General features: G+C 43.7%; 1 protein-coding gene across 5 annotated transcripts in view; it reads left to right on the top strand.

The window, feature by feature from the left end:
- Positions 1-5,597: 5,597 nt before the first annotated feature.
- Positions 5,598-11,965, top strand: part of RGPD4 (RANBP2 like and GRIP domain containing 4) — a gene marked incomplete at both ends in the record, with an annotated part of 67,610 nt that continues 61,242 nt past the window's right edge. For 3 of the 5 annotated variants that reach the window (XM_080711088.1, XM_080711087.1, XM_080711086.1), the window contains 2 exons: positions 5,750-5,821; positions 11,888-11,955. In XM_080711088.1, coding sequence (XP_080567214.1) covers positions 5,750-5,821; positions 11,888-11,955 — 140 coding nt within the window. Of the gene's footprint in view, positions 5,822-11,887; positions 11,956-11,965 lie in introns of all 5 variants that reach the window. The other 2 variants (XM_080711089.1, XM_080711090.1) reach the window with 2 other exon arrangements.

Here is an 11,965-nt window from a genome sequence, read left to right as displayed (position 1 = left end):
TAGTTTGGAGGTAGAATGCCCCTGCTTTCCATCCCCAGTACCACACACACACAAAAAAATCTATAAACTGTGTATAAAATCCTGATGGATTATTGCTCCAATTTAGCATAAATGCTGACATCTTAAGTACTGTCAGTTCTTTTTTTTTTTTTTTTTTTTTTTTTTCTTTTTTTTTTTAATTTTATTTTATTGGTGCACTGTATTCATACATCATAGTGGGATACAAACTTTTGTAGACATACATGCACACATCGCCCAGTCAGCCCCCACCCGATCCCCACCCCATTCTCTCCCCATCCCTCCCTCCCATGCTTGGCTTAGTGGTTGACATCTAGTATTATAGCAATTTATCCAAAATTAAAAATGATAATCTCACATAACAGTTTCATTTGTCTGATACCAAGCTTTTGATGACTTAAAGATAACATTTCAATATTTTTTGTTGCTTTCTTTCTTACCAGAGAATATTTTTTTCTTTTTTTTAGGTGAAACTATCATATATTTATTTTTCAGAAAAAAATCTATCCTGATATGGAATATGGACTCTAGATACCCAAAACAATCTCGAAGCAAAAACAAAGCTAGAAGATGTATATTTTCTGATTTCAAACCATATAAAGCTACAATAATTGAAACAGTGTAGTACTGTTCTAAAGGCAGATATATAGACCATTGGAGTTAAATACAAGCCTAGAGCTAACTTCTTCCCTATATTGTCAAGTTATTTTTGACAAGGTTTCCACGAAGATTTGGTGGTGGAAATAATAATCTTTTAACTAAATATTGTTGAAAAATAATAATTACATGGAAAAGAATAAAATTGGACCCTTACCTAATCCCACATACAAGTATTAACTCAAACTAGATAAAAGACCTAAATATAAATCTTAAGACTATAAACTTTTAGGAGAAAATCTGGGTCATAAAACCTCACAACATTGAAATTGGCAGTGATTTCTTGGATATGATTTCAATGGCACAGGCAACAGAAGAATATACAAACTCCCTAAAAAATAAAAGAAAATATTGTATATCCAAAGACAATGTAAACAGAGTTAAAAGTTACTAATAGAATTGGATAAAATATTTCCAAATGCTATATCTGAAGGTATGTTAATATTCCAACTAGAAATCCTAAAAATTAACAACAATAAAGGCACACAATACAACTTAGAGATAGGTAAAAGACTAACATAAATAATGAATCTCCACAGATAACCAATCTTAGTTGTCTGTTGGATGGAAACTCTTGTTTCTCTGGTTCTGGTGAGTGTTACCTATTTCTTCTTTGTAGTTAATCTCTTTGAGTATTTTCTCTAGCGCTGGTTTTGAAGACATAAATTCCTTCAGTTTCTGTTTGTCATGGAAGCTTCTTATTTCTCCATCTAATTTGATAGAAAGTTTTGCTGGATAGGAAATTTTTGGCTGGAAGTTGTTTTCTTTCAGAGTTTGGAATATGTTACTCCAAGCCCTTCTGGCTCTCATGACTTGGTTTGGGAAGTCTGGAGTGATTCTAATCGGTTTGCCTCTGAATGTCAGTTGGCCCTTTGTTTTTGTTGCCTTTAAGATTCTCTGCTTGGCTTCCACATTGGTCATTTTGACAATTATATGGCGTGGGGATCCTCTTCTCGGATCCTGTCTAAAGGGAGTTCTATAAGTTTCCTGGATCTGTGTATCAACCTCTTGCTCTATATTTGGAAAATTTTCTGCTATTACTTCCTTGAAGAGATTGTTGATCCCTTTGGTATCACTTTCTTTTCCCTCCTCTATTCCAATTATTCTTAGGTTAGCTCTCTTAAGATGGGCCCATATTTCTTCAATGTCAGATTCCTGCTGTTGGATATCTTTTTCTAGATTAGAAACTATGCATTCATTTTTGGATTGCTCATCTTCTAAGAGCGAGATTCTGTTCTCCATGTGGTCTAATCGGTTGTTTGTGCTTTGAATTGAGGCCTTTACTTCATTAATTGCATCCTTTATCTCTTTTTGGCTCTCTCTGAGTTCTTTTCGAAGCACCTCTATTATTTCTACAGTTATTTTCCTGATTTGATCTTCTAGAAATCTCTGATTTTCTGTTTTATCAGGTTCTGATATTGTGGGGTTGTGCACATTCATTACTTCAGTGTTATTCCTCTTTCCCATGATTTCGGAGGTTTGTGCCTTCTCTGGGTTCTTCCCTTGGGTCACTATGGCTTCACTTAAGGTGCTCTGGATCTCGAGTCTGTATTATCTCAGACCCTACTACTCCTTTACTGGGTTGTATCACAGAGTCTCCGACCCAGGGAGTCGATAGAGGCTGCTTTAAACTATGGGGGGTGCCAGGTTGCACGCTCTCCTATGGTGTGATATCTCTGCCACCACCACTCCCTCACTGGGTCAAGTCCCAGGAGGCACAATACTGGGATTTCTCCTCTGTGGCCCGCAATTTGACTCACTGTTCTTGAGTACGTAGATGTAGCTGTACTGGACTCGGTGAATTCACTGCTGCTGCCGCCGCCGGTGGCAATATGGCGCCTCTGCCACGCCCTCGGCCATGAGGCTGGCGTATTTTTTCTTCTCTGGTTTTGATTTCCACTCTGAATCCCTGCAGCGTGTGCTGAGCTCAGCCACTGGGAGCTTTAAATGCTGTCTGCGCCGAAAGATCCCGCCTGGCTGTTCCGCATCGGCTCACCTCGGCTTGCTGTAGCCGTCCGCTGAGTTCGCCACTGCCGCCGGCAGTATGGCGCTGCTGCCGCGTCCTCGGGCGCGTGTGTCTCCTCTGTGGCCCTGAGCTCTGTTCTCAGTCCGCTTTGTCTCTGGAGCCTGGTGGTTTTTTTGTTTTTCTGGTGATGGTGTTTTCTGGCTATGAAAGGCGCTCTTTTTGTGGTAATGGAGATTGGTTGTTAGCGGGACTCTTAAGCCCCGCTTTTCTCGGTCGCCCGTACTGTCAGTTCTTAACTAATCACATACATGTCTTTGGTTTTTGTTTGTGTGTTTGTTTTTATTTTATTTTCCTGGTGGTACTGGGAATTGAGTCCAGGGGCCTTCTGCCTCTGAGCTGTAGTCCTTTATTATTTTTATTTTCAGTACTGGGGGTTGAACCCAGGGTCATTCTACCTCCAAGCTACACACCCAGCTCTATTTTTTATTCTTAATTTTGAAACACGGGTCTCACTAAGTTGTGGAAGCCCTTACTAAGTTGCTGAGGCTAACCCTGAACCTGCAGTCCCCCTGTATCAGCCTCCCAAGTACTGGGATTGCAGGCGTGCGCCACCATGCCCTGCTCACATACGTCTCTGAACACAGCCAGTATGTGTAGCTGATAGACGGGATGCTCATAGGTAGAGCATTTCTCTTCTAGTGTCCTTTCCTCCCTGCTCTTCCTTAAAACTCCCTAAATGTGGAGATTGCTGGAGGCTTTCTATGTTTGTCTTGCATTCCTCTCTCCCCCCTGAGGAGGTGAGACAGGCCAGTCTACCTCCATGGGGAAGATGTCCAGAGGGCATGAGCAGTGGCTGGACCTCCAGGGATGAGGAAAGGCTGGGAGAGAGAGAGTGTGTGTGTGTTTGTGTGTGTGTGTGTGTTGTAAACAAGGTCTCACTAAGTTGCTGAGAGCCTCACTAAATTGCTGAGGCTGACTTTCTGCGATCCTCCAGTCTCAGCCTCCCAAGTACTGGAATTACAAGCGTGCGCCACCATACCCAGCAAAAGAAAAGGTTAGATGGTTGATCCAGGCACAGTGGTGCACAGCTTTAAACCCAAACCCAGCCACTTGGGAGGGCTGAAGCAGGAGGATCACAAATTCAAGGCCGGCGTCAACAACTTAGCCAGAGCCTGTCTCAAAATAAAAGTAAAACCGGGCGTGGTGGCGCACACATGTAATCCCTGCGCTTGGGAGGCGGAGACAGGAGGATCCCGTAGGTTCGAAGCCAGCCACGTGAGCTGGTTTAGGAGACCCTGTTTCCAAATAAAATATAAAATAGGTCTGGGAGTGTAGCCCGGAAGTAGAAGGGCTTCCAGGAACCCCAGTACCACCACCACCAAAAAAATAAATAAATAAAAATAAAAAGGCTGGTAGTATAGCTCAGTGATAGAATGCCCCTGGGTTCGGTCCCCAGGATCTCCCAGCGCGCGCGCACAAACACACACACACACACACACACACACACACACACACACACTGACACTGTTAAAGGAAGAGATAGATGCATTCAAAATTATAGTCAGAGACCTCAACCCTCTTTCCATAGTGGATAGAACTATTAGAAAATCATCAAAGAATAGGAGAACAACAGCAGCCCAGGCTGGCTGGAGCTAATTGACCTCTGTAAAGCACTCCACCCACAGATAGCAAAATACACGGTCATGTCAAGTGCACACAGAATGGGTCACCAATTAGACTACATGAGACAAACCTTACAAACTTAAAAGACATGAAATCATGCCAAGTACGCCCTCTGACCACAATGGAAATAAACCAGGGATCACCCAGACAGATGTAACAGGAGAATCTCTGAACACTTGGAAATTAAACAAGACTTCTAAATCATTCATGTGTCGATGAGGAAGTCTTAGGGAAACTAGAATGTACCAATATCATATTTCGTGAACTTAGATTCAAAAAATACTAGCAAATCGAACCAAGTAGTATATGAAATGTTCACTGTTAGCCATAAAGTTCTGATAAGTGACACGTTATGAACAATCCTTGAAAAAATATTACGTCCAATATGACATTGACAAAAGGACAAATACCGAATCATCCCAATTTGATGAGGTGCCTGGAGTCAGCAAATTCATAGAGACAGAAAGAAGAGTTGAAATGATCAGGAGTTTGGGGGGGGTGAGGTGGGGCGCTATTGTTTAATGGGTACAGAGTTTCTAAAATGCTTAAGTTTTGGAAGTGGATCACAGTGGTGGTCCCACAACATCGTGAATACACTCAACATCACTGAGCTGTATACTTTAAAACAAAACAGCAAAGTGTGGCCACACTAAGTAGCTGAGGCTGTCCTCGAACCGCGATCTTCTTGTCTCAGTGCCCCAAATGTTGGGATTACAAGCATGTGCCACCACCCCTTGATGCTTTTGTCAATTAAACATTAATAAAGATAGAAAGCTAGGCATGGTGGTGCACGCTTGTCGCTTGTAATCCCAGTACTTGGCAGGCAGAGACAGGAGGATTTGGTTTTGCGCCTCTCCAACTTAGTGAGACCCTGCTTCAAAATAAAAATAGGGCCAGGGGTGTTGCTCGGAGGTAGAATGCCCCTGGGTTCCATCCCCAGTATTGGGGGAAAAAAAAAACAACAACTCAGTAGTAGCGGGTTGCCTACAGATGCATATTCCTGTCCCGCTCACGGGGCGTGACTTAGCGGCGGACGGGGCTTGGCGGCGGGCGCGCAGCGCGCGGCGGGCGGGGCCTGGAGGTGAGCGCGCAGTGCGCGGCGGGCGGGGCTTGGCGGCGAGCGCGCAGTGCGCGGCGGGCGGGGCTTGGCGGCGAGCGCGCAGTGCGCGGTGGGCGGGGCCTGGAGGTGAGCGCGCAGTGCGCGGCGGGCGGGGCTTAGAGGTGGGCGGGGCTTAGAGGCTGGCGGGCGCGCCCCGACGGCGGCGTGGCGCACAGTGCTGACGCAGCACGCACGCACGCCGGCCCGCCCCCCCGCCGGCAACGGCGCTGCGTCACGGGTTTTCGGGCGCTTAGGTCCTGGGGACCGCGAGTGCTCCTGGCTCCTGCGCCGGCCTCCCGCGCCCGGGGAGCCAGGTCGGCTGCGCGATGAGGCGCAGCAAGGCGGACGTGGAGCGCTACATCGCTTCGGTGCAGGGTTCCGCCCCGTCGCCCCGAGAGGTGAGCGGGCGGGGGAGGGCCTCGCCGGGGCCTGGCCGCCGCGCCGGCGTCATGGCTCCCGGGCCGCCTCTCCCCGGCGCGTCGGGTGGCGGCGCCGGCCGGCTCGCGCGGCCCGGGGGGCGGCGTGGCGGGCGAGCGGCCGTTGCGCGGGCGTTTCCCGCTCCTCCCCCGCGGGCCGCGCGGCCTCCTCCCCGGCATGGGCGCTCCCGAGCTGCATCCGGCGGCACCGCCGGCTCCGCCGCGCAGCCTCGCTCCCGGGCCTGGGAGCCGGCGGGGCTGACGCAGCTCCCGGGGGCCTCGGTCAGCCGGCCCGGCGACGGCGTGGGCGCCCGGGGCGGCCCCTCGCGGGTCCAGCCGCACCAGTGGCCCGGAGCGGAGGAGTTTGTCGCGGTGCTTTTGTAAAGGTCTTTCCCCACTCGTTCTCCCCCTACCTATTTGGAATCTGTGTTTGCCTTCTTTTTTTAAAAAAAGAAAAAATTAAAGCGGAATATAAGAATTGCAGATTCTATGGTTTTGTAATTTTAAGCTTTTCCATAACATGGCCTTTAGGGTTTGTTTATGATTTGCTGAGTGTGTTTTGGGTTCAACTAGTGATTCGGAGCCCGAGGGTAAGGAAAAGCCATTAAGGGTGGATGTGCACAGTATCTTGAGTCAGTTTGCCTGGGGTTGTATTATAACAGTTTGGCAGTTTATAAACCGGAATTTGGGGCGCCAGACTTCATCAATAAAGTGGGAGGTGTGACGATGGTAGAATTAGTTATATATGTTAAACGTTTAGGACAACTCTTGACACATGGCGAGCATAAGTGTTTGGTACAATTTATTGTTTTTATTGATGTTCAAAAATCATTCATTCAAAGTCCGTTCTGGGCAAGGGTTTGTGAAAAAGTAAAGATCTTTAAGGAAATTTTAAAAAAGAGTTTGTGAACCTTTACAGCAACATAAATGTGTCTCTGTATGGTCCTGGGGATTGGATCCAGAGGAGTTCTACCTACAAGCTATATCTCCAGCCCTTTTTATAATTCATTTTGAAACAAGGTCTTGCTAGGTTGCTGAGAGTCTGGCAGTGTTGCTAAGGCTCTCTTTGAACCTCTGATCCTTCTGCCTCAGCTTCACAAGTACTGGGATTACAGGCTTGTGGCCATTGTGCCCGACTTAATTATGACTTTTTAACAAAGTGTGGATAGCTTATTTTGCGTATCCCAAAATCCTGTGCATATTGAGACCTGCAGAAACTAAAGATTCTTGTCCAGGGTCAGATAATTGAGCAGGATATTGACAGTAGATGTTTTTCTCTTTTTGGGGGGTGTGGGCGTAACAGATTTGAACCTAGAGGCATTCTACTTCCAAACTACGCCCCTAGCCTGATTTTTTTTTTTTTTTAAACTTGGAAACGGTCTTACTAGGTTCCTGTTTCATCCTCCCAAGTACTGGGATTACAGGCATGCACTGTGCCTGCCTTAGTTACTTTTTTTTTTCTTTCACTACCATGGATGGAAGTCAGGGGCATTCTGTTACGTTTAAGTCCCCAAGGATGCAGGGGACGGGGCTGGAAACCAGGAGGCAGGAAGGACCTGCCTCCTTACCCCGTAGAGCTCTGTGATTCCCATGGAGACCACTCCCCTCAATAAAAAAGAAGACCCTGCTATCTCAGGGGGTCAGACTTCTACACTCCTGGAAGGCTCTCCCACACACCCCCTTCCGCACCGCAACGGGGGTGGGGGGAGCGATCTGCCTGGGAGAAGTGCGCTGGATGAATAAAAGCTTATGGCATCTGTATGGACGGTTTCACATATCTGTGTGCACAGAGGGACAACATGCCGCTTATACACATTCTACCTCTGAGATACAGCTCCAGCTTTATTTTAATCTTTTTTTTTTTTTTTTTGTGGGTCTGGGTATGAAACCCAGGGACATTCAACTCCAAACTACACCCCCTGCCCTATTTTTGTTTGTTTGTTTTAACTTTGAAACAGGGTCTCACTATGTAGCCAAGGCTGTCTGCAAACTGAGATCCTCCAGTCTCAGCATCAGGAATACTGGGATTACAAGCACCCCCCCCCCCAACCCCATATTCTTTATTTTGAAACAGTGTGTCACTAAGTTGTGGAGGGCCTCACTAAGTAGCTGAGGCTGGCTGCAAACCTACAATCTCCTGTCTCAATATCCCAAGTACTAGGATTACAAGTGTGCATCATCATGCTCAGCTATGTTTTTTAAAAAATTCTACAAAAATAAGTACCAAATTTAAAAGTAATTTTAGAGAAACTGAAAAATTAAGGATATTTATTAATTTCTTTTGATAAAGGCCTTAGTATATAGAGTAATCAGCCAGAGCAAAGATTGTTCTTAAGGCATAAAAATCAAATTCTTGTTTCACAAACACACAACACAGCGACAAAGAACAATCTGGGAAGACTGTAGAACAGCCTTAAGAATCATGTTTAAGACTCCTTAAAAAGTTAGTGATATAATACTTCTCCCCCAACTCCCTTTGTGGCTGTGGATTGAACCCAGGGGCATTCTATCTCTGAGCTGTGTATACCTCCAGCCCTCTTTTTGTTAGTTTTGAAATGGCTTCACTGGGTTGTTGAGGCTGGTTTTGAACCTGTGATTCTCTTGTTTTAGCCTCCCAAGTACTGGGGATTGCAAGTGTGCACTACCATCCCCATTTTCTCTCTGTCCTCTTAACAGTAAGAATGAGTAAAGTGTGTTAGTAAAGAATGTGTACTATAAGCATTTTTTATTGTGCATATGAAAATGGTCCAACCCGGATGCCATGGCACATGCCTGGAGAATTGCAGATTTGAGGCCTGCCTCAGCAACTTAGTGAGACCCTGTTTTAAAAAAAAAAAAAAAGGCGGCTCAGAGTTAGAATGCCCCTGGGTTCAAGGCCCACTACCACACATACACACACAAAAAAGGTCTTATTAGAGAAATGACACATTGCCTCAGTGGCACTTTTTCTGTTCACTAAATTAGATCTGTTGTTTCCTTAGTGGGACCTTTTCTGGCAGCCCTGTCTCTTTTGCAGAATCTAAGATGCCATTTTCTGTGTTTCATTGTTACTCTCAACTATGAACAAACACTGTCCATTAAATAGCAATAATAGCATACCTGTGATTTGTGAAATGAATACTGATTTTAGATTTGTTAAATTTTTAAGTAATATGATTAATGAAATGCTGTAATACGGCTCTGTTCCCACATGGATATCTATTTGCTTTTCACCTAATGCAGGCGTCATGAAAACAGAAGCGTCTTATTTGCCCTAATTCTTGGTGCCTATAACAGTGCCTCATGAATTATAGGCATAGTGAACAGATCTTAAATTCTGTGGGTCTTAAGAAACACAGCCTTTATTTTTGTTTTAGTATTCTTTGAAATACAGTGTTTCCTAGAAAAGACCAGGTATAAAAGAATTCAGATGGTTCCAGGGCTTACATACTTTCAATTTATACATGTAACCCTCTCCAGTAAGTTTATTTATTTTGGAATTTTAACCTTATTATTGATTGATTTTAATGACACTCTTCAGAAAAGGTATATGTTGCCTTAGAAAATTAACTAGAAATTGTTGGGTGCATGCCTGCAGTCCCAGCTACACAGGGTCTGAGACAAGACAGTCATAGTTGTGGCCATCCTTGGCATTTATGAGGACTCACTCTCAATAAAATTTGAAGCCAGGGATGGTGATGCATGCCTGTAATACCACTGGTACTTGGAAGGATGAGGCAGGAGAATTGTAGGTTTGAGACCTGAGACTGGCCTCAATGAGATCCTAAGAAGGGCTGAGAGTGTACCTGGGAAGTAGAATGCCTTCGGATTCAATCCCCAATACTAACCAAAAAATAGAGAAAATAGGGCCAGGAATGTAGAGCACTTGTTTATTTGCCACATGCAAGACTTCCGATTCAGTCCACAACAACAAAAACAACAACAAAAAAACCCTACCTATCTAGGGAAAAAATTCTCTAATTAGATAAGAATCAGAGTTATCCTACCTTTCAACTGTGTTCATTTCTTCATTTGACTTTGGGAGTACTAGGTAGAAATAACATTTTGTCAGCAGGACATGGTGGCACATGCCTGCAGCGCCTCTGCTCAATAGGCTTAGAGAGGAGATTCATAGTTTCGAATCCAGCCTTAGCAAGTTAGCAAAACCTTTCTTCAAAGGTAAAAAGTAAAATAGGCCTGAAAAGAGGGTGTAGCTCATTAGAATACCCCTGGGGTTCAGTCTACATTATCTTCCTATTAAAAAAAAAACCAACCCAGAAAAACACATTTAGTGTATACCTGTTTTGAGTAATAAGAGTTTATTTTAGGAAATTAGAAAACTACAGAAAAATCCTTCATTTTGTAATTTGGAGGGTAATCACAGTTTTATATATACCTACTCAGAAACAGAGTTGAAGCTGAATGTGGTGTTTGACACACAGCCTCAGCAATTTAGTTAGGACCTCCGAACTTAGCAATACCCTGTTTCATAATAAAAGAACAAAAAAGTCATGGGGGTGTAGCTCAGAGGTTCCAGCCCTGGTACCATAAAAAACAAAAAACCCAACATACAGTTGAAAACATTCTATAGGCTGTTTTTAAAACTATATATTTTCCCCATGGCCTTGTATAACCGTCAGAAACAAGATGTGACAGCCTAATAGTCTTTATCACATTATGAATTGAACATAATCTTGTGTTTACTTGTACTCTGGACTTTGTAGTTAATGGAAATAAAGCTCCAAGGTGTAGACTTGGTTTATTCCCTGAAGAATTCAATTTTCATTTCCTCCTTTTGATTCTCTGATTGTAAAATACTGATCAGTAGAGAGAATAGTACATGAATCAGGGAATCTTCAGTGCTTTAATCAATCTGAAGCATTTGCTTATTTTCCACAGAGGCTTACAACATGATAGAAAAAGGAGTTTTTGGTATGCTTACTTCCCTAGAAAAGCTGGTTTCTGTTTACCTATCTATACAGTATGAGAGAGCTAGGCACCACACAGTTTCTAAGGTTTTCAAGGCTGTTAGGAATGTTTTCCATGGTACTGGGAATTGAACCCAGGGATTTGCACATGCTAGGTAGTAACTTACCACTGAGCTACATTGCCAGCCTTTTTATTTTGAGTCACTTTTGCTAAGTTGCTCAAGTTGGCCTTGAACTGGTGATCCTCCTGCCTTAGCCTCCCATGTTTGATATGAATTCTTAACTTCTGAAGTCTACTTGTCTTGCCATTGTTGAATATATCTTTTGTCTTGTGATAAGAATTATAAAAACTTGGAATAATAATTTTTCAAATGTATAAGCATTTCTTGGACCAATTTTTTTTTAATTTTCTATTGTTGGTACTGCAGATTGAATCCAGTCGCATTCTACCTGCAAGCTAGAGTCCCGATCCTATTTTATATTCTATTTTGAAATAGGGTCTCACTAAGTTGCTGGGGGCCTTGCTGAGTGTCTGAGGCTGTCCTCAAATCTGTGATTTAAGTCTCCCACCAACACCCAGCTTTTTTTCTTTTTCTTTTTTAACTTTTTAAGTGAAAAAATTCAAATATTTTACTTTTGTGGTACTGAGAATGGAACCCAGGGACATTCTACCTCCAAACTACACTCCTAGCCCAATTTTATTCTTTTATTTTGAAATAGGGTCTCACTAAGTTACTGAGGCTGACCGTGAACCTGTGATCCTCCTGTTCTAGCCTTCCAAGTACTGGAGTTACAAGTGTATGCCACAAAACCCAACTAGAATTTTTTTTTTTTTTTTTGCGGGTCTGGGGATGGAACCCAGGGGCATTCTACCTCTGAGCTACACCCCCTGCCCTATTTTTTATTCTTTATTTTGAAACTGGTTCTCAGTTGCAGAGGGTCTCACTAAGTAGCTGAGGCTGTCCGTGAACCTCAATCCTTTGGTCTCAGCCTCCCTAATGCAGGATTACAAGCGTGCGCCACCACACCTGGCTAGAATAAAATATTTTAATATTAATTTTGCTAGAGCAAATTTTTGTCCTTAATAAAAAGTTGTGCAATATTAAAAATATGAAAAGTAAAACAACCTTTTTTTTTATAGAAGTCGATGAAAGGATTTTATTTTGCAAAGCTATACTATGAAGCTAAAGAATATGATCTTGCTAAAAAGTAAGTACCA

Source organism: Muscardinus avellanarius (assembly GCF_963383645.1).
Source record: "Muscardinus avellanarius genome assembly, chromosome: 15".
In the NCBI taxonomy this organism is placed as follows: domain Eukaryota; kingdom Metazoa; phylum Chordata; class Mammalia; order Rodentia; family Gliridae; genus Muscardinus; species Muscardinus avellanarius.
This window is presented reverse-complemented; position numbering and strand designations above follow the sequence as displayed.